Here is a 22,623-nt window from a genome sequence, read left to right on the forward strand (position 1 = left end):
CTTTAATTTAAAATCACAGTATCTTCAAAGAGTTGGAAGGATGGGTAGTAATAACACAGAGCCAAAATTAACAGGCTTGAGGAAATACAGCATGGAAACATAAAAGGAGAAATAAAGTCAGTGAGGCAGGCTTGGTAATTACAGCCTGACCACAGACAGGCTGAGAGATCACTAGAGAGGCTACCCAGGAGGCTCTGGAAAGGATAAAATAGCAAAAGCAAGTGTTGCCTCCACACGAGGGGCTCCCAGAGGAAGCAGTGAGTCTATGAGGGGTCGGAATGTTGAAATAGGTGCTTTTTAAAGATTTGAGAATTAAAAAAAAAAAAACACACAACGATTTGAGAATTAGAAAAAGACTTAAAATCCCAGACTGAAGGGTTCAAAGGGCCAAATGGGACCAGACTTTAAAACATGCCTTTAGATTCACTGATGCAAAAACACAGAGATGGTGGGGAAAGTCTTTAAACCCTTTTCTACAAGAGGACAAGAGCCGCTTGACATCAGAACACGGGAGAAAATGACCTCAGAGTGTTGAAGGGAAAGGCTTGACCCTTAAACCTGGCAGAACTATTACTGAAACGAATAGGATGAAAATACATCCTGGGACACAAGCCTAAGAAGGCAGGTCACACATCACAAGGATCCCTTTGAACCCGGCTGGGGGCAGTTTCAGCAGAAAGGGAAAATCATCAGCACTCAGATTCACTACAGCAGAAATCCCTGGTGAGTGGGCTTCCCAGGTGGTGTTAGTGGTAAAGAGTCTGCATACCAATGCAGGAGATGTAAGAGACACAGGTTCAATCCCTGGGTCAGGAAGATTCCCCCTGGAGGAGGGCATGGCAACCCACTCCAGTATTCTTATCTGGAGAATCCCATGGACAGAGGAGGCTGGCGAGCTACAGTCCATAAGGTTGCAAAGAGTCAACACGACTGAAGCAACCTAGCATGCATGTGACTTAACATGCACACACACCTGGGTGAGTAAAAACCTAGTGATGTTTGCCGTTCATGGAACCATCAAGCCCTCCCTAGACCCTTGCGTCCACAGTGACCTAGAACTAGATTCCAGGTTGCTCCAGAATCCCCACGGGGCAGCGAGATGCTTGCTTTGTCTGGAGGTGGGAGGCCTGATGGAGACAGTTTTCATACCAACTTATCAAGCTCTTAAAGAATATATATGTGCGTGCATCCGTGCTAAGTCGCTTCAGTCATGTCCAACTCTTTGTGACCCCATGGACTGTAGCCCACCAGTCTCCTCTGTCCATGGGATTCTCCAGGCAAGAATACTGGAGTAGGTTGCTGTGCCCTCCTCCAAAGGGTCTTCCCAGCCCAGGGATCAGGTCCACTTTTCTTACATTGCATGGGTAGGTGGGTTCTTTACCACTAGCACCACCTGGGAAGAACTCGAAGACTACAAACAAACACTGTTATATTAGGGGCAGCCACCAGGAGGGAAAAGACTGAACGTATGACCTTCAAGATTAGCCAACTAGATCAAGTTTTCTTCTGTGGGAGGGGACAGAACACATGCAAACAGGAAGATGAGGGAGACAGCCTAACCAGATACGGGAGGAGCAGAAATTACAAGTGGTGGGGGTTTAGCTCTTCAAAAGATTGCATTAAAAGGCAAGATACAGCTTCCTGCTTCTAGCCCTGATGGAGTAGCTCACCCCAGACCAAAACCTATTAAAGAGCAGGGAAAATATACAAGGAAACTTTTTAGGCCTTTTACTGTGGGATGGTCAGTGCTTCAAGAAATGGTGCTGAAACAACCCTCCCAGGTGGGTCTGGGAGGCACCCAGGTGTCAAGTTATCACAAGACACAGAAAAGGAGACACAGTCAACACTAACAGGAAATGGACGCCCAGAGAGACCTGCCTGCAGGCCGGTGGAGGTGATGGAGACACAGACACGCTTTAGTTTATTGGGACAGAAGAACGTGACTCAGCACAACAAACTGCTTACGGATGGGGACACGGTCACGGCGGGCGCTGACCGCACCACACCCAGTGGAAGAGCAGAAAGGCCGTGAACTGGGGGCTCCGCTCAGACCAAGGTCACGGTGGGGGAAGCCCCTCTCCGGGGAGGAAACCAGGCATAGGCTGGAGGGGCTGGAGGGGTCTGGGGTCAAATCTAGTTAAAACTCACTGATCTGAGGGCTTAGGACCAGGCATTTTTGTCGTAGGTAAATTTTATGTCAAAAAAATACAAAAAACCCTGGAGGCAAGTAGCCCAAAATAGTGGTCGTGGTTAATTTGGTGGGAATGTGGGTGATCTATTCTGCATGTGGATTTTCTGACTTGTTTTTGAGTCTCAAAAAAAAGGAAAACACAGGAACCAGAAAGTGGGGGCTGTCGTCCTCCCTGGGGCTCCTGGTCTCTCCCAACCCAGGAAAGAGCATCTGCACACGGGCCCCAAGGCCCCCACTGCTTCCCCATTTCTGGCGCCAGATCTGCTTACGTAAGGAGGATTGGGGTGATGACGTCTGAAATCTGCGTCCGGGCTGCGACCTTGGGGCCCGTCCTGTGTCCTGGTGAGCTGCCAGTCTGGCCTCTCCCCTAGCATCCCGAGATGACTGGTGCCCCAATAGCCTCCAGGGGGCAGGTGCCAGTCAGATGGTGTCCTGAATGTCCAGGGGGCTGGTCTGCGGTTCACCGGCGGCCCGGTGGAGGCTGTGAATTCCAGTCTCCTCTGCCTGGGCAGTGCCCTCCAGCGGAACCTCTGCAGAAATGTCTTTGAACTTCACTAAATTATTCATTCAGTTCTCCCAAGTTCCTCGTGACCCAGGCACAGCCTCGGGGGAGACCCAGGGCTCCAACCTGCCAGCTACACCCCTGACACACAGGTTCTGGAGAGGCATAGCTTGACCATCACTGGAGAAGGGATTCCTTGGGCCTGGGGAGGCTCCCTCCACCCAGATGTGGCTCCTGGGGGAGGGGCCACATTGTCCAGACCCTACCTGGCATCTGGAGCCTAAGGGCTTGCAAGAATCCACAGAGCAGGGGCAGCCCACCCCCACATTACCACAAGGCCAGTGTTTCCCCGGGGTCTCAGGGGACACTGTGGTGGTCCCTGGTGCTCAGCCTTCTTGAGGAGGGGACACTAGGCCCCTGGGGCCATTGCCCTCCAACCTCCCCTGGCCCCCTCGGGCAGGGCAACCTCCACATGGTGTGAGGCAGAGGCTTTTGGGCTGTGGAGGGTCCCCTCCACCCCCGTTTCTCAGCCGCTCCCCTGCAAGGCACCACACTCCAGAGGGCCCCAGAGCTAGCCAGACAAGCGGTCCTCAGGGCCTGCGAAGTCACCACAGCTGCCATGCCAGGGAGGTCTTACCTGTCACTATACCCCAGAGGGGTCCCCTGACTGTGAGCAGAGGGGAAATCAAGGGAGGTGTTGGGTTGGGAGCCCAGATCTGGGTCCCTCACAAAGTCTCAAGTCCATGGGAGACCTGGGGGCATCACCAGGCCAGCAAAGTGTCTGCCCAAGACCCAAGCACCCCTGCTGGGGAGACATCTAGGCTGCCTGGGGCTGAATGTCCCTTACCCGAGGGGTACCTGCACCTGATTCTCCTCCATGGGGACCATGTCTAACCACTCCAACCCCAAGGCTCCTTGGGTGCAAAATCTGGGCTTTGACTAATGTGCCCAGAAGAGACCAAACTCAGCCCCTGCTCAGAACCCCCACTCCCCAGCTTGGGACCCCTCCCAACCACTCAGATACCCCCTGCTTGGACCCTGCCCCGGCAGGTGAGGGTCATGTGTTTGCTGACTCACCTCTGGGGTCAGAGAGAGCAAGCCTGAGGACCCAGGGGTGCCCCAGGCCAGGATCTGTGCCTGGGTCTCGGGGATCCCACAGGGATCAAGGGCTCTGGGGGCTAAGAGGGGCTGAGGGTGGCTAAGTGGCATGGCCTGGGGACATGCTGGGACGTTTGCTGAGAGCCATCAGCTGCACGTCCTTGTGGGCAGCCATCGTGTCGCCATGCTCTGGTTAAACTTTAATAAGACAGGCAGTGACACTGCCCTGCAGACAAACGGGCATTTACCAGTCCCCCGGGGGTCCCCAGCGGTCAGCGGCTCCTTCCAAGGCCGTCTCATAGCAGACAGAGGATGGGGGGCAATCTGGTAAGTGGCATGACCCCATCGAGTTCAGGGAGTCCCGAATCCGGGCCCCTAGATCATGCCGGCCAGCCAGGGCGGCAGGAAGAGGCCAGCAGTCCCCAGCAGGCAGACGATGATGAACACCCAGAGAAAGATGCGGTCGATGACCATGGCCACATACTTCCAGTCCTCTTTCACCTGCAGACAGACACACACGGTCACTCCCAGCTGCCTCCCTCAGGCCTCGCCACAGCAAGAAACTTCTAGAACCTCTGTTCCTATTCTTGCCACCAGGGTCACCAAGGTTGCAGGCATAGCTGTACTGGGTAAGGGGTGTGGAGGGGATGCAGCGAAAGGGCTTTGTCTGAAGTCTGGGCTCAGAAACTCTGGGCTGCAGGTGTCAACGCTGTCTATGGGGGTGGCAGCAAAGTCACTGAGGGAAATGGGGTCCAGCATGGTGGCCCTACCAATTCCACCAGCCGGGCAGGTGCCTGAGCTCCCAGGAGGTAGTGGGGGGGACGCCTCTGAAGGAAGGCTAGGGTCCAGGCTATGACATGGTGAAGTGTGCTCTGGGTTTTTGATAGTTGGTGGCACCATGGGGACCACCCAGCCCCCTCATTTACAGATGGAGCCAGTGAGGCTGGAGTCAGCAGGCACCCACAGCCCCTCGCAGTGCAAGGCAAGGGCCAGAGCATCCTGGATAGTGGTGGGGGGGGAGCTGACCTCCAGCAAGAAGCCCAGGGCAGTGCTCACAGCTGGCCATCCTTCACTCCTGCCTCTGCCCAGGGCAGGGCTCACAGCTGGCTGCCCAGGTAGCCTGAGCCCCTCATGGTCAGTGGGATGCTCAGGTCTGTCCCCAAAGCCCCTGAGGGTGAGGATCAGACATGATGCAGGCACAGCCCTGTGCTGCCAGCAGGCTCTGAGCATGCAGCTGCTGGGTGGAGGGCTCCCCGGGGGCAAGGGAGGGGACCCCAGGCTCAAGGTGGGGAACGAACTGAACCCACCACCTGCGGCCACTCCCTGGACCCGACAAGGAAGGTGGCTGCACCATCTGGGCTGCAGGGGGGTACACAGAGGCCCAGAGGCAGGACAGGTCATGTTACATGTCCACGCTGGGGGAGTGGGTCCCGACCCCACCTGGGGTGCCCCCAGACAAAGCCTTAGGGAGGCCACAGGCGGGTCCTGGGTGGGTGGTTGTCGGCACCTGAGTGACCAGAAAGGAGGGGCACCTGGGCTCAGGCCCGCTAGACCCTAGCAGGGCCCACAGGCCTGGCCAAGGGCAGGCTGAGCCTCCCATTTTGGGGGCCTTGAGAGAAAGAGAACTTTTCCCTGTGGTTTTCTGCTCTGATGTTTAAAGTAATCAGCAGCATGGTGACGGTTTTAAGCCAAAGCTGACAGGGCCGAGTTTATTCTCGGGTAACCAGAGCAAACGGGGTCACTTGTAAGCGAGGGAGCGACAGGACCCTCTGTTCTATGAAGCAGCCAGTGGTGCTGCCTCATCCGAGCAGGAGCAGTCTTTCCAGCCGCCCCCTCGGAGGTTGAAACGCTGCTCACAAAGCCGCCCAGCCCCCATCCCAGGTTGGTTCCTCTGAAGTTGCTTTGCTTCCTAGAACCTGGGCACAATGCCGGAACCAGAACCAGGTTGTGACAGCTGGGCCTGTGATGCGGAGGGAGGGGTCTGGGGACAAGGGGCTGGCCCTGCACTAAGAACCACTGGGCGCCTCCAAGATCCTGGTGACACTTCAAAGGCATCGATCTCTTCTCAGCAGCCCCTCAGACCCGCACGTCAGAGCTCCTCAAGAACTGGGGAACACAACAGGCCCAGAGCCAGCGTCTCCCGGTGGAACCTTCCAGAAACCCTCGGATGACTTCACAACCCCTTGGGATTCAGAGGGCAGCTAGGAGACTGACTCGCTGTTGGGTGGGGTGGCCCAGCCACAGGACAGACAGTCCCCAGGGATCATGTGTGTCTGGGAAACGATCACGGGCTGTTCCCGAGGAGGCAGAGGGATGAAAAGGTCGGGGAGGGAACTGCAGTGTCTTGCCTGCCCACAGGCCTACATTCCTGCAGGAGGAAGCTGATGTGGGGCAAGATCACAGCCCAGGTTGAGCGGCCAGTAATGACCAAGCAGACTGAGCGGTGCCCTCCCCCACCCGCCTATGTGCTCCCCTGCCCCACCCCACCCAGGATCTGACCTGGGGCTTGGCCCTCAGCCTGGACTCACCCTTGCAGTCCTCGACTCCACAGGGCCCTGAATATGACCCGTGTCTGAGCACCTGCCCTGCCCGTCCAGACCCCAGGTGCCCTCTCTCTGGCCAGGCATGAGGGTGCTGGCCAGAGGGTCCTGTATCCCAGGCCTGATTTCTCCTCTCCCCGTGCTAGGCCATAGAGGCCACTCAATCTGATCCCATCTCCTCTCAGCACCTCTCACCGCAGACCCTGCCTGGGGGGTCCACAGCAGGGTGGGGGGCACTTGAGGTTGAGGGAGGTGCTCACCAGGCGCAGATGGTGCTGGGGGCTGCCTAACACCCCACTTGCAGGCAGGCTCCTTGTGCCCTGAAGCCCAGAGGAGACACAAGAGGTCCACTCTGCTCCAACAGCCACTGGGCCACCACTGGGGGTACCTCCTGCCCCCAAGCTGATGGAGGCTTGGGGCACAGGGAACAGCTGGGTTGGGGTCCTGGTTTCTCTGTCTTTCACCAGTCACCTCCTCCTTTAAAGTGGATGGGGTGGTAGGGCCCCATGACATGGACAGGGCAGCGGGTCCCCCCCTCCGCCCAGGTGGCTGTGGTGGAGACTTACCGAGAAGTCTGTGTCTTCCGCCTTCAGGTGGTCTGCGATGTACTGGACGCCCTCCACCGCCCGTGCCAGGGCTGGCGACAGGGGCAGGGGTGGTGCTCTGGTGCTGGAGGTCTTGAGCATAGCATTTGGGGCCCCCGGCTTCTTCCTGCACTGGCATTTGCAGGGGGAGGCCTGGTCTGGGGGCGGGAGCTCGGCTGAGGGGGCCTTGGTCGGAGAGGAGGGGGAGCTATCCACCAGGCGGGCAGCCGGTGAGGCAGCCTCCTCTCGCGGCCCGCAGTACTGGATGCTCCGGGACCGGCACCGCACACCGTCCTCCGCCGCTTTGCTGGGGCTGGACATGTGCTGGACACTTAGGGACCGGCTTTTGGTGAGCCCTGGGGCCTGGGTGCCAGTGAGTGGACGGCAGGGCCCAGGAGATAGGCAGGGGCTGGCCTTCTCGGTCTCTGAAGGCTGCAGAGTCGGCACCTGGTCAGAGGGTGTTGTACGGGCTGGCTGGGGCTTGCTGGGCTGGTCCACCCCACAGGTCAGGGACGGAGACCGGGCAGGCTCCCCCTGGGGCTCCGGCCAGAAGTGCGGAGCGCTGGCCGCCTTGTGCATGGACTCGATGAGCCGCCGGCAGTGGTCCTTGACCACAGACGGCCGCTTCATGAAGAGCAGGCGCGGCACGATGTCCAGGAAGACACGGCGGACCCAGGCAGGCATGGTGTGTGTGCGCGGGGAGCGGTGGTGCACGTTGAGCACGAAGACGGTGATGATGATGGAGAGCGTGACGAAGATCATGGTAAAGAGCAGGTATTCGCCAATGAGTGGGATGACCAGTGAGGTGGATGGGATGATCTCAGTGATGAGCAGCAGGAAGACGGTGAGCGACAGCAACACGGAGATGCAGAGGGTGATCTTCTCGCCGCACTCGGAGGGCAGGTAGAAGACAAGCACGGTGAGGCAGGAGATGAGCAGGCAGGGGATGATGAGGTTGATGGTGTAGAAGAGTGGCAGGCGCCGGATGATGAAGGCGTAGGTGATGTCCGAGTAGACCTCCGCGCAGCACTCGTATTTGCGTGTGTTGTAGGTGCCCACGGCGTCCACGATGACCCACTCACCGCTGTCCCAGAAGTCCAGCTGGTCCACGCGGCTGTGCATGCTCACCAGGTCGATCTTGGCCTTGTCGTAGGTCCAGGACCCGAACTTCATGGTGCAGTTCTGCTGGTCGAAGGGGAAGAAGGTGACGTCGATGCTGCAGGAGCTCTTGTAGATGGCCGGGGGTGTCCACTGCACCCGGCCGTTGTGGAAGAGGTGGGCCTTGGTCAGGTGGGTGACGGCAAAGTCCCCGTCCGCACTGGGCAGGAGAGAGAGGTGGTGGGTGAGGCGCCCGACACCTGAGGTCCAGAGCTCTCATGCCTCTGCCCACTACACCCACCCTCACTTCACAGTGAGGCCTCGCCTGGGACCAGACAGCTCTGGGCACATTGCTCATGGTGCCCATGTCCAGCTCATTGCTCACCTGCCCACCTTGCTGTTTCCCCTGCCCTTGAGGGTGACATGCCATGGAGACTGTCTCAACAGCCCACACCACACTTGACATCCAAGCCTTACCATGGTGATGACCACGAATATTTGGGGGCTAGAAGGGCCATCCAGGCCACATATGGAGACCTTGATGCACTAGTGGCCCCAGGGCAGCACTCAGAGTGCCTCGTCCCTGCAGTCACCCTGGAGCTGCACGGAAATCTGACCTGTCTCACCACCTGCTCTTGCTCCAGGCCAGCATTTTCTCCCCCCCAGATCCCCCCAAACCTAGAGGCGAGAAGCCCCTTCTTGCACAGGTGAACACTCGGGCCCAACAAGGCAAAGACCAGGCCTCCCAGAGGGGGACATGGACTCCAGCCATCACATCCCAGGTCCTCAGCCCTCCTGCCAGTTCCTTGGCCTCAGGGCTCCCTGTCCACAGACCTGGCAGGCAACAGAGCTAGGGGCTGCTGTCCTGGCCCAGGCCTGGGTCTCCCAGGGACAGCCACCTAAGATGCCCATGGTGAGGAGAGGGGCATATTGATGCCACGGGCGAGCTGGGGACGCCTGCCTGCAGTCTGCTGAGAACACTGCCTGCCCCCAGGGTCAGCCACTCTCTCCTCTGCTGCTGGAAGTGCCCAGTCCCCAGTCTGAGTCCCAAGCTGTTATTGCCTGGGTCAGGAGGGCCCTCTCTCAGCCTGTTTCCCTGCAAGGCCTGAGCTGCCCACACTGACCACACGGGGCACCCACAGGCAGGTGAGGGAGCAACTGTCCTGGGCTTCGACTCTGAAATGCTGACAGGAGACCTCCCCTCCTCCCACCGGGGACAGCCCCACAGACACTAGTCTCCGAGCCTGTGTCTTCACACTCCTGTGCCAAGGGCACTTCCACCCTGGGCTGGTCCCTTACTCTGCATGTGGGACTCTGGGACCCAGCCACCCAGGGCAACCCCAGGAAGAAGGAGCTTTCCCAAGGGAAGTTGTCACCACCCCCACCTCCCTGCCACCCCACTCCGCCCCTACCACCGCTCTAGGAGGTCCTACCCCTCCCCCACAGTGGGCTTCCCATGCCAGGGGACAAAGCACCCCCCAGAAGCTGGCCCAGCAAGCCCAGGGGGAGTGGTCACTGGGACAGCTTGTGGGGAAGAGGTCAACCCGGCCAGTCAGATTCCTGCTCTAGGCCGAAGACGCCATCCACCTGAGGCCCTCTGCCTGGCAGGCCAGTGGAGGGAAGCCCCTGTGGACAGCACGGCCTCACGTGCACTCCCTCCAGCCTCGAAGGGGTACCCCAAAGCTCTCAGAAAAGCCACCCTCAACCCTTTCCCTTGCCCAGCAGCCTGCGCTGACCACTGGGCCACACGCAAGTGCACATGGGCCTGATCCCTGGAAACAGGCCTCCCCAGTGGCCAACTGGCCAACATCACCACCAGCCCTGGGGTCCATCCGTGCCCACGCCCAACCCCCTCCAAAGAGGGCCTTGGTGCCAACCTCCATCCGCAAGGGAAGCTAGGGGTCCAACCTGCTACCTCTGGGTCTAGGTAGGGAGTCTAGAGAGGGAAGGGGCTGGGCTGCCATCCTGGGGACTGTATGCCTCCCAGACCTGCTTATTGGTCTTGGTTGAGCAGTCACAGAGCATGATACTCCCCTCAGTCCCAGAGTCCTGACCCTGGTCCCTGTGTTCTGGGTCAGAGAGGTTCAGGCAGATTCAGTGTTGGGTCCCCTGGGGCAGGGGGCTGGGGGAGCTGAGCGGGGACTCTGGGGGGCCTTAGGGGGCCTGGAGGACTCCAGGGCTCAGGGTCTGACCGGGCAGCTTGCAGAGGGAAAACAGAGAGTCTGCCCCGCCTCCCACTCTCCAAGCGGCCCCCCTTAATGCATCCCTAAAACCCTCTCCTCCACGTGCGGCCGCTCTCCCTGCTGCCATTATTGGAATCAATTAAGCTGCAAGTGGAGCCCAGTCATTCTTAATCAAATAGCATTTGTAGGTCAGGCCCAACCCCGGGGCCCGGGAAGGCTTTTGTGCAGAAGCACCGGGGTCTGGGTGGGAGGGCAGGGGGCTGTGGGCAGGGGGACCAAGTGCTGCCATTGGCTGTGTTCATCAGCGCTGTGGGGCCGCAGCCACCCAGAGCCTGGGTCTTCCAGCATGGATTCAGCTCTGGGTGAGCTGGCCTGGCAATGACACAGCAGACTAGGGACACGGTAGGCTGTCAGGCTGCCCCGAGGTCAAGGACCCAACCAAGGTCCCGGGAAAGGACAAGTTCAAGGAGGCCAGCCCTCTGGAGCCCATGTCTGCCATGGCAGTGCCCATAGCCTCCTGGCCCCCCAGCACAGAAACACCCTCCAGAGATGAGATTTCAGCTCAGCTTCCACAGCTGGGACACACAGCCCTGACAGAGGCTTTGTTTGAGGAGTGTGATGAGCTGGGGTTTGGGGACTTTCTGTGATGTCTGTGCCGGGAGCACAGATGGAGGGGCAGGGGAGGGCGGGGACAGCAGGCTGTTCTGGGGGCTCCCTCTCCACTCCTCGTACCCTGCTCTCTGCTCCAGGACTGGGTGACCAATGTGCAGGGGCCCAGCATCCCCAGACAGGGACTGATTTTGGAACCAACTCCAGCCCGAGGGGGAACTGGGAGGGGCCCTGATCCCTTCCTTGCCCTCCAAGAGACTGAGGCCCCAGGGCTGGCACGGGCAGGGAAGGAGCCCTCAGGTACCTGCAGGCCCCCAGAACCCCCATCTCCTTGCCTCTTTGCCCGTCAATGGGCCTCAGCACCCTCTATCTCTGCCTGGGCCTGAGGGCTGAGCTGTCTGCCTCTTGCTCACTCTGGCTTTGGCAGAGATTCCTGGTGGGGACACGGCTGGATGTGGCCCCACCCACTAAGGCCCCAGCTTACTTGTTGTACAGGACGATGTCTGGCCGCCAGATGAGCTCGGAGGGGATTCGGATGGAAGTCACGTTCTCATAGTCGGCAGGGTCCCAGTGCAGCTTATAGTCATGCCACTCCTGTGGGAGGAAAGGAAAGAGGGGAGTCAGAAGAAATGGGTAGGGAGAGGGTGGGGAGGGGGCAATGAGGGCTCTTTCCCACTCACCTGCTTCACCCACACATTCGTCGTCATCATCTGGTTCTTCTCATCCTAGGGTACAAACAAGAAGAAGGCAGGTTGTGATCCCCTTTGGTTCAGGACACATCTCTCTGGCCAAGCTTCCTTACCCACAAGGACGGGCCAGGGCCGAACATGGGGACTGGGTGACCTCAGGAGGGAGGGAGTGTCTCGCCCCTGGAGGCAACCAAGCCCAGGATGGCAGGCCCAGAGGGGACTGAGGGCCACAGGGTAAGTCCCCTTGACCCTTCTAAGAAGGAAAATGAGGACAGTGTCCCGCTGACTTTACAGGTGGCTGGGCCTGGCCCTCTCCAGCTACGTAAGTAAGGGTGTATGCGGAGCCCAGGGCTCCTAGCTGTTGGAGGAGCTACCCTCTTCCCAGCAGCCCATGCTGGTCCTGCCCACCTGCATCACTCCCTCCCAGCTAGCCAGCCTGCCCCCTCCACTACCCCTGAGCCACCCACTCACTGGCCAAACTGCCTCTCCAGGCCCAGAGCCTCAGGACCTGGAGGTAGACAGGTGAGGGTCAAGAACAGGTGAGGCGGGAGCAGAAGACCCGGCAGGCTCCTCTACAGGTCACTGAGAAGCCCCCTGCCAGGCGAGAAGGGCTGGAACACACACACCACTCACACACACTACACACACACTCACACTCACACTCACATACAACACTCACATGCACGCATACACACTGACACACTCACACAATACACACACACTCACACACACACTCACACAATACACACACACAACACACACACTCTCACATACAACACTCACATGCATGCATACACACTGACACACACACACAATACACACACACTCACACAATACACACACACTCACACAATACACACACACAACACACACACTCTCACATACAACACTCACATGCACGCATACACACTGACACACTCACACAATACACACACACTCACACACACACTCACACAATACACACACACAACACACACACTCTCACATACAACACTCACATGCATGCATACACACTGACACACACACACAACACTCACACTCACATACAACACTCACATGCACGCATACACACTGACACACACTGACACACTCACACACACAACACACACACTCACACACATACTCACACACTCACACACACACACTCACACATACTCACACACACACTCACACATACTCACACACACACACTCCCTGCTCCCTCCTCCCCTCTTCCCAGCCCTCCTGTTCACTGGACACAGGCAGTCAGACACCAGCACAGGCTGGAGAAGAACGCCAGCCTCTGAGCATGGATGTAGGGGTCCTCTTACCCCACCCTGAACCTGCAGGGACCATGCAGCACCCAGCCCAGGCAGAGGGCAGCTGGGTTGGGGCTGGAGGGGGCTGGCTCCTTGCAAAAGGTTTGGGGCGGGACACTTGCTGCTGATGGAGGGTACTTCTCAGACAGCAGGGTGCCCACAGGGCCTGAGGGACAGGGACTGTTCCCCTGGGGAGAGTAGAGGGACTGGACACAGGCTCTGGGGGGCGGTGCTTGAACCAGCCTCTCCCCACTTTATGATGGCCCAACTTTTTCCCTTGTTGGCTCTAGACCAGGGACACGCAGGTCATCAGGATGACTGCTCAGCCCAAAGAAACCCGAGGATGGTCAAGAAGTGAAGCACCCAATGCCCAGACCAGGGCCGGGGGCAGATGGTTATTCAAAGGCAAGGCCAGGGAGCCTCCCCTCCTGTCCAGGGGACAAGCCCTGGGTCGGCTGGGTCACGGGAGGGGACCACATCTCCTGCCACCCCAGGCACTGCCTTGGTCCTGATCTCCCTCAGGGCCACCTGGGACATGCCGCCAGAGGACACTGAGGATAAGCATGACCTGAGCAGGGCCGGGACACCACTCCAACGACCTTGACCTTGGCAATGCAGTCTTGCAGTGGTGCCGCCCCCACCACCACATCCTTCCATTCCCCCAGGGGCAGCTGGCCCGGCTCTGCCCCATTCCCTGCCCCCAGATCAAGCTTCCAGGTGCCGGGCCTGGCCTCCTTCCCCTTGTGCCCACCCCTCACACACCCCCCTTGCAGCTGTCCACCCGTTCACCCAACCCGTATGAAGTGCCCTTCGTACACTCGGGCACCTGAAACGTTAGCCCAGGGTCCAGAGGCGCCCAGGGATTCCCAGCCTCCTCTGCAGGCGTGAACACACACAAACACACACACACCAGGGCACAAACCTGCAGCAAACACTGCAGCCCTTCAAAGAGTGGGCAGGGAGGCGGCCCCTTCCACAAAAGGCCAGCACCCAGGACAGGCAAGGACGTCTCATCAGCACACGTGTGCAGGAGTGTCCTTGGCCAACTCGGCTGCAGACAGTAGGGCTGGGAGCAGCTCCTGTCCAGCCCAGTGCTGCCATGGGGCCACTGGTGGGTCCTACACTGGGTTCTCAGGACTGGTGTGCTCCGGCTGTCTCTCCTGGGCAAACTAGGGAGATGGAGGGGAGGAGGATACTGCGATGTGGGAGTGGGGGGGGGATGCTGCAACATGGTGGCCGGGGGACGAGAAAACCCCAGGAGCTCAGGCAGGAGGCCAGGCCACAGTGCAGCTGACCCAGAACATGAAGCCACAGCCATACTGGGAATAGTGTTTATGAACGCAGTGGGTCGGAACCCTCGCCATCCTGAGCTGCCTTCTGGCTTCATCCCAGCCAGGAGTACTTTACAAGAAGCATTTGAGGCTTGGTTCCAGGAGGCCTGAGAGCACAGGCCAGGATGGGGGACTGACCGGGTCTCTCTGCTAATGGGGCGCAAGCATGGCTCTTTCTGTCAGTGTGAACGTGGCCACAGCCCCCACCCTCCACCTCCCAAAGCCCCTCAGATGTTGCTGGCCCACTCATCCCATTCCACAGGTGAGAAGACCAGGGCCCCAGGGGCCACTCAATACACCTAGCACGAGCTGGAAACCAGGATCTCCAGGCTCCGAAACTGGTGGCTCCCTCCCTCACAGAGCCCACTTGGGGTTGGAGTCCTGTCAGGGACATGGGGTGGACATTTGGAGAGATTTACAGCCCCTGGCAGCTCCTCCTGGAACCTGAGCTGACTGGAAACCCCAGTCCAAACCCAGCTAGCCTCAGACCCTCTTGCAGCCAGCAAACGAGCTCCCGGAAGACTCCTCCAGGCCAGGCCGGAGCCCACACTCCAAGGCCCTTTGGCTGCTGCCCCAGGATGTGCAGCCAACACACAGTTAGACCCATAGGACAGGCCCCCACCCTGAATGGTCACCCCCACGCCTCCAGAGCTGCAGCCACTCGGAGGCTGGACCTCGGCCTCCTCCCAATAGCCTCCTTGGTCCCCATCCAGGGAAGTAAACTCACCTGACAGCCTGTCTGACTCGCCAGGTTGCCCCATTCCAGACAGGTTGGGGGGGCCTCTTGAGCAAGGTGAAGGTAAAGAGGGGCTGCCAGGGCATCACATGGCCCCACCCTGACCCACTCAGTACCAGGACTTACCCTAGACCCTGCACTAGCCTCACAGATGAGTCTCCTGCTCTCTGTCTCTGACAGTCACAGCCCTGATCCCTTGCTGCAAATCTGGCCCTTTAAGCTTTTCTACGTGGAGAGGGAGGAATGGGCAGGGCCTTGGAGGGCACTGCATGGAACAGTCCTTGCCCCCCGCATTGCTTAGGTGTATGTGCAGGACTCAGGCAGAGCTGGGACTCAAGTGCAGCCCTCCCAGCTCATCCAGCCCGCTGCCCCCAGCCCCGGGGCCATCTCCAGGCCTGTCCCTCCCTGACACAGGTCAGCCCTGGGTTGCTGACCCCCACCCCATCCCCAGAACCTACCACATCAATGAGCTGCGCGATGGACAGGCCGAAGTGGACAAGAACCGCATCCGAGATGTTAGCCACGGGCCGGGACCACTTATTATAGCCAGAGAAGAGCTTCTTCAGCAGCCGCTCCTCCGCATGAGCCCGGGTCTCTGCATGGCTGCTCACTGGGGGGACACGCGGGTGCGTGGCTCAGGGGAGGGGACGGTGGCCATCCAGGCTGCACCCTTGGGCCTCCTGCCAGGCCGCATTCAGCACTTGGGCTCCCTTCCAGCCCCTCAAAGCACATTCCTCCCTCCTATCTCAGGACCTTTGCACCTGCTGCCCTACTTCCGTTCGCAGTTTCTCCTCTACCCCAGGGAAGGGAAGCCTTCTGAGCACTGGGTCCATCACTGTGAGAAGGTATCACTGATGTGACGAGTGCTGACTGGACGGCTCCCCATCAGACTGTGACTGCGGGAGAGAAGGGCTCTATCTTGAGCTACTAGCACGGTCCTGAGCACCTTGTCTCAAAGCATAAGGCGGGGGTAACCGCAGGACAAGACGGGGCAGGCCCAGGCAGGGAGAGAAGGACGGAGAGTGAGGGTTCGACCCCTGAGGGTTTCCTGTGGCTGCAGCAACCGCAAGAGATCATCCTGGAAGATTATCCTGGATGCATGAGTGACCTGGCACCCCCAGACTCTGGCATGCTGCATTCCTGGATGGTCTCTCCTCAATGACCAGGTCTGGAGTGAACCTGGGGAGGGGCGTCCTCATTCAGCCCAGCCCAGTGGCCAATCTGTGGTCTGAGGGCTTCCCTGCCACTCTTGGGCACCTGTGCTGCGACCACTGCGTCGTGGAGGGCATCTGAGGGCAGGACAGGAGACCCTTGCTTACCTGCTCCTCTCAGCTCAGTCCTGCTCACCTGGGAGTTACAGCTGGACCCATGAGGGCATTCACAAGTACGTCTGGGATCAGTCCTAGACCCGCAGGACCTTCACTCCCAGCCCAGAGCCCCAGCCTGGTCCCTCTGACAGTACAGTATCTCTCCTTCCCCACTGGAGAGGCCAGAGGATTAAATTCCCTCCATGCACCCCTGAAATAGCAAGGTGGCTTCCCAGGAAATGGGGAGGAGCAGGGGGCTGTCGACAATCCTAGTGAGCCTGGGGGAGCAGAAGGGGTTTGGGTGGGGCCCTGCCAAGGGCAGAGACCAGCCCTCTGATTCCCCAGCCCCCAGGGGCGGGGGTGGGGGTGGGGGGGTGGGGGGGGATGGTGGGCAGGCATGGTGCAGCATGCAAGGAAATTGGGCAGAATGGATAAACGGGGGTGGGCGGCACCTCTCTCCATTCAAGTTGGAGCTTCTGGGTCTAGCTCTTGAAACAGCATCTCCCCCACACCCACCCCAATCCTTTTCTTCGAATTGCTGAACAGGTTAACTCTTTCTTCGCCTGGCTCCGCCCGCGCCCGCAGGACAGTCTTTTGCGTCTGGGGGATGCGGGGTGGGGGGAGCCTCCGCAGCTGCCCCATTGCGCGCACCCGCGGCTTGGGACCGCAGCCAGGAGCCTCCCTTCCTCTGGCTCCGGAGGTCCGAGGCTGCCCTGAACCGGGCGAAAGGGGGTCCTTCCAGCGCCCCGAAACTTACCAGGCAGGAGGCCGGCCCCTAGAAGCAGCAGCAGCAGCGGCGGCAGCGGCGACGTCCCCGGGCCCCCGAGCTCCATGGCGCACAGAGCGGGCTCTAGATGCGGGCGGCTCCCGGCTCCGCCGCGCCCCTGCTCTGAGCTCCCCGCGCACCCAACTTCATGCCCCCCGCGCCGCGCGGGCCGCTCCGTCCGCAAAGCCTCGCTCGGTCGCTCCTCCCTGAGGGAGCGGCGGCGGCTACCGGACCGGGATCGCGGGCTGTGGGCTCCGCGGCGCTGCCCCGCCCGGACCTGCCCGCCTCCAGCCGGCGAGGAGGAGGGGGAGGAGGGACAGGAGGAGGGAGCAGGAGGGAGAGCGAGGACTGGGAGGAGAGGGGGAGGGGGATGCACCGCGAGTCGAGAGGGGGCGCGGGGGCTGAGGTCGACCCGCGCGGGGGCAAAGTTTCCTTTGACCTCCCAGGGCCGGGCACGTGCCTGAGCCACTAGTGGGGGCCCGGCAATCGCTGCGTGCGTTTCGGGGATCCCGGCGCGGGCTGGTTTGCGGACCACGAGACATCAACCCTCACCCTGTCCCCAGCCCCGCGCCTCCACCGCCTGCCTGCAGGGAGGGACGCACCCCAGGTTCTCCGGGCGCCAGGAGGGGCGCCCGGGCGGATGTGGTTAACTTCACCACCCCGGCTCCGCTGTGCAGTTTGTAAATCACAGGTCCTTGATAGTCTTCCCCAACCAGGCGCTCAGGACAGAATCCTCCCCATCGGCCTGTCCCCCGCGGACCGGGAAGAGTTCAAAAGAGCTTATACCCGGCAGCCGGCCTTTCTGGGAAGAGGAGAACTCTAACGCCCCCTCCCCAGGCGAAGCCGCTTCTTGTCGCCTCCAGGTCGGGCCTGGGCCGGGGTCTGCTGACCCCGCCTCTGAACGGCCTGCGGCCGGGTGGACTGCGCCGGCGAGAGGGCAGCCCCCATTCCACTCGCGGTGGGCAGCGGCTGAAGGGCGGCTGTGGAGGGTCTCGGTGAGACCCCCGCAGAGCAGTCCGCGGCGCCCCTGGACTAGTCTTGAACTACATCGGCCGCAACCGAGATGACCTGGTGCCACGCTCGATGACCCCGCACGGGCTCCGCCCTTAGATGGGTCGAGGTGGCCGCCGGCCGAGCAGCAGGTTCTCGAAGGAGGGCCGGGAAGGGCCGCTTTGTGCGGCGGAGCCACAGTCTGCGGCGCGCACACCGCGCTGCTCGGCAAAAACGCGAACCCCGCAGCCATCCGTGTGCAGCTCCTGGGAATCTGCGGCCGGCGCTGGGTTGGGTGAATCCAGCTCCCAAACCGAGACTTCGGTTCCGGTCGAGGATGAGGGCAGAGAAGGAGGGGCTGGAGCTGCCCCCGCGCTCCTCCCGCGTTGGCGCCCGGGCCTTGGGGGGACTGAATGATGGTCCCGGAGGCCCCTGGTCCCCGCCCCTCACAGACGATGCTCTGCAAGTAACAGGCTTGGTCCCAAGGTAGCAGCTTCAATCAGGGGAGGCCCCTGCCGCTCCGCATCCCCCAACTCCTGCCCCCTTCCATCTGGTTTCCCAGTATTCCCTCTTCTCCCTCCTCCCCATCTCCCCTCCCCACATTTCCCCTCCCCTCCCCCATCTTCCCTCTTCATCTGTCTTCCCCCTCCCCATTTCCCTCTCCCACCTTCCCTTCCCCTCCCAAAGCCCCCTTCCCCCACTCTGGCCAAATGCTCTGAGGCCTCCAAGGTTCCCCACCCGGAGCAATCTGTCGACTCTGGCTGGTGCCTACAGACCTTTCGAAATGCCTGCTCCCGGGCAACAGCCAACCTCAACAGCGACGGTTGCTCCCTTACCCTGTCCACGGGCTCCCTAGATGCTGGCCCAAGCCACTAAGACAGGTGGACGTGGCTCCCACAGCATCCCTATGAGGTGGGTTCTTTTGTTATCTCTGTGTCCCCATGAGGAAATGGATGGACAGAGGGGTTGTGCCACATCCCAAGGTGATGCAGTCAGCACCGGGGTTCCTACTGGGAGGTCTGGGTCTGCACCTTGGCCTCCCCTGGCCTCAGGCGTAGTGTGTCCCAAAGCTGACCTGTGCCCCTGCAAACTGGTACTCCCCATAGTCTGCCCTTCAAGGGGGCTGCCCTCTGGGAGTCCTCCTGGACCATGACCCGCCCACTGCATGGCCTTCCCTCGGACTCCCTGCAGACCCAGAGCCTGCTCCAGTTTGTGGCCTCTTTCCCTTCCCCCAGCCAGCTCTGTGCCAGGATCCAGAAAGTTCTCTAAGGTGGAGATCTGCCCTAAGATCTAGGAGCCGGGGAGCAGGCCCTGGGATGGCTCAATGGGTACAGGGGGCGAGGAGGGCAAACCTCCCCCCTTGCCTCTCCTGGACCACTCCCCCAACTCACAGTGAACACTTGATCACATGAGGTTCAGAGCCTGGGAACCCCCCTCACAGGGAGAGGACGAGCCCTGGTGTCTCTCTGGTAGCTCTCTGTCCATCCCTGCTTGGCGCTGTCCCAGGGCAGGTTTCTGCCTCATGACCTTTTCTTGGTGGCAGAGGCCAGCTGTGCTCCAGGTCCCTCCAAAGTCTCCTCCAACCACCTCAGCATCCCTGGGAAGCGGAGGTCAGCCTTCCCTCATCTGGCAACCTAGAAAGGTGAGGTAAGGATGAGATTTGTCTGTCTGATGAGATCTGGGTGTTCCTGGGAATGTTAGTTGGAGTCAGGAGAGAGAGTGAACTGGGCCAATCTGTGAAGGCTTCCTGGAGGAAGGGGCACCCAGGAATGCAGCCCCTGGGACTGTGTATATCTGCTCATAGCTGTGCACAGGGAATCGCCTGGGGAGTTGGCTTAAGTTTCAGACCCTGGCACCCCAGCCTCAGAGAGGACTCATCCTTGGCCAAGGCCCCAGTCTCCATCTGCTGACAACCGTCTCTAAACCACCCTGATGCAGGAAGCCTCGGAATCAGAGATGATTGGGCCCAAGGACCAGGCAGAGAGTCAGGCCAGGCCCCCACCCAGCCTGGCATCCTGGCCTGGTCCAGGTGCTACCCTTGCCAGGGGGTGGGGCACGTCTGAATAGGGAGGAAGGCCTGGGCCCTCTCAGGAGCCTACAGCCTCTCTCAGCCGGGTCAGCTCCACATCCTTTCCCTGCACCTTGGCCAGCTCACACAGTGGACAAGGAGGCTCTCCATGGCCATTCCCATGGGTGAGTACAGCCAGGGAACTCAGCTGTGGCCAGCAGGCCCATCCCATCCTGTGCTGGAGGCCAGGCTGGGATGGTGCCCATTGTCAGGGCCCCCACAGGCCCAGTGGAGCGCCCACTGTGTGCCCACACTCACACATCTGTCCAACCTCATTTGGCTTTCCCCGTGGATTTGCTAATGCAGAGAAATTAATCGGGCCTAACTCATTAATTTGCAGGGCCCTCCCTCCCCACCTGCGCCCGGCTGGAAAGCACTTATTGCAGGAACCTAGTCATCATCCTATCGCTGAATTAGACTCTTACTCCAGGCCTCTAGCCCCTCCCTTCTGCTGCTCCTGAAAGTGCTGTTTCAAGGGAAAGGAAAACCCCCATTCACAAGCCGTAAGACCAGCTTTGGGGAACTGCCCCAAGTCCTGCGGGGTCCTCTAAGGTGGTCTCAGGCAGGGCCTGAGGGCAGGAACAATATGGAACAGGCGCCCTGAAGACCTCTCCCCACACGCTCCCCCAGCCAGTGCCAGGCTGCTGGATACAGTCTCCCTCTCTCCCTCCAGTGACCTCTCCGCCCTCCACCCCATCCCAAGGACATTGCCTTGGTAACCAGTTGTTGGCATAAACAGAGGTTGGAATTAAAGGTGGGGTCTTAGGCTGGGTCAGGGGCTGAGGAGATAGCAGGGAGGACCTGGGAGTGGACCAGAGGGGGTCCATTGGCACCAGGCCCCGTGTGAGCCCAAGGGCAGTGCTGGGAGCCCAGCAGACCAGGAGGAGGGGTCCTGCCTATACATCCACCCACTGGGGGATTTCCTCTCCAGCCTTTCAGCCAGGCTCACCCATAGGGGAGGGGATGGTCCACCCTGACACCAACCCCACCCCCCTTCACCTCCCAGGCCCACCCTGCTCCCTCCTTCTCTCTAGCCTTTTTCTGTCAGCACCACCCCCACACCCAACCCAGCCATGGAGGTCCTTTAAGACCCAAACAACCCTGAGAGGGGCCACTTGACAGCACAGAGCTCCCCTTGGATGGATTTCTCACCCCACCTCCATTCTGCTCCGTGACAGTGCTTCCCTCTCTTCCTAGAAACTTCATTCCCCGACATCACATCTATGGGCCCCTCCCCTGCTCCCCGCTGACCCCCTCACCAATAATGGAGGCTCTAGGCTTTGCAAACACACACACACACACACACACACACCTGGCACTTAGCAGAGCTGGTAAATGTGTTGAATGCATGGGTGGATGGATGAGTGGGGAGTGGATGTTTGGCAAGAGGGCATGAGGGAGACTGGGTCCACAGGGAGCCCCTGTGTGTCACTTGTCAACCCCACCCTGGATGAACCCCACATATTCAGGCTGAGAGGATCCAGGCATTCAGGGTTGGTCCTGGCATCCAGGCAGTTGCTTCCAGGAGGGAGGGATTGTAACCATGCTGGCTGAGGCAAAAGGAAAGATGCTGGGAGTTGGAGAGGGTTCGGAGATCTTCTGTCTCCTCATCCTTTCCCCATCTTCCATCAGAAATGAATCCAGAGTGAGACTAATGGCCTTGCCTCCCTGGTCCTGGCAAGCCACCCTGCCCTCCTTCAGGTCAGAGATCATGCCCACTCCTCGCAGCCAGTCCTGCAGTGGGACCTCCCTCTGCCCCCACGCACAGGGAACCCTGCCCCACCAGAGCCCCAGGCTGGCCCTTGCACCATCTCTCTGGGGCTGTTAGGAAGATCCTGGCCTGGCCTGGGGATCGAATCCCCCAGCAGGAGCCCTGGTCAAGTACACATGAGAGTGAGGCCCTGGGGGAGGGGTGCAGTGTCCAGCCCACAGGTCACTCTAACTGCCACAGGGAAATGTGCAGCCTCCTGGCCCTGGCGGCCTCCCTGCTGTCAGCACCAGGGACAGCTCCACTCCTGCTCCAGCCTCTCATGTGCGTGCTCAGTCGTGTCAGACTCTCTGCGGCCCCATGAACTATAGCCCACCAGGCTCCTCTGTCTATGAGATTTCTCCAGGCAAGAATACTGGAGTAGGTATTCGTTTCCTTCTCCAAAGGATCCTCCCAACCCAGGGATTGAACCTGTGTCTCCCGCCTTGGCAGGCAGATTCTTTACCACTGAACCACCTGGGAAGCCCAGCCTCAGTGGAGACTAAATGCCCCCCCTGAGGTTTTTGGGAGATAGCCTATCTCTGAGTCTCTGTCTTTGCCCATTTCTTTCAAAAAACATTTGGAAAACCATCAAATGCAAGAGGAATGTGAGAGAATCGGGGCCATTTCTCCAAAGGGGACGTGCCCTCATCTCTCCCCACCTGAACATGCTTCTGATCTCGTGGAGGCCTTGGTCTGCAGTGGCTTGAAGCAGGGTTTCAGTTCCTGGCCAGAGACTGAAGTCAGGCTGCAGCAGAGAGAGAACTGAATCCTGGCCACTAGACCACCAGGGACAGTGGCCAGGGACAAGGCCCTGGCCTGTCATCTGTATAGAAAGGAATTCCCAGAGAGAGGGAAAGTAGTGAAAAAGTGAAGTGTTTATTAG

The 22,623-nt window shown here is 59.9% G+C and overlaps 1 protein-coding gene across 1 annotated transcript; it reads right to left on the bottom strand.

Annotated features, from left to right (window-relative positions):
• Positions 1 to 2,033: 2,033 nt before the first annotated feature.
• On the bottom strand, positions 2,034 to 17,228 carry CHRNA4 (cholinergic receptor nicotinic alpha 4 subunit). Its single transcript, XM_025263838.3, has 6 exons — positions 16,924 to 17,228; positions 15,318 to 15,469; positions 11,486 to 11,530; positions 11,290 to 11,399; positions 6,898 to 8,233; positions 2,034 to 4,292 (listed from the first exon to the last, which is right to left on the bottom strand). Exons 1-6 carry the CDS (start codon positions 16,997 to 16,999, stop codon positions 4,167 to 4,169), a joined length of 1,845 nt encoding a protein of 614 aa, XP_025119623.1. The 5' UTR covers positions 17,000 to 17,228; the 3' UTR covers positions 2,034 to 4,166.
• Between the last annotated feature and the right edge of the window lie 5,395 nt (positions 17,229 to 22,623).

Source organism: Bubalus bubalis, chromosome 14, assembly GCF_019923935.1.
Source record: "Bubalus bubalis isolate 160015118507 breed Murrah chromosome 14, NDDB_SH_1, whole genome shotgun sequence".
Taxonomy (NCBI): Eukaryota; Metazoa; Chordata; class Mammalia; order Artiodactyla; family Bovidae; genus Bubalus; species Bubalus bubalis.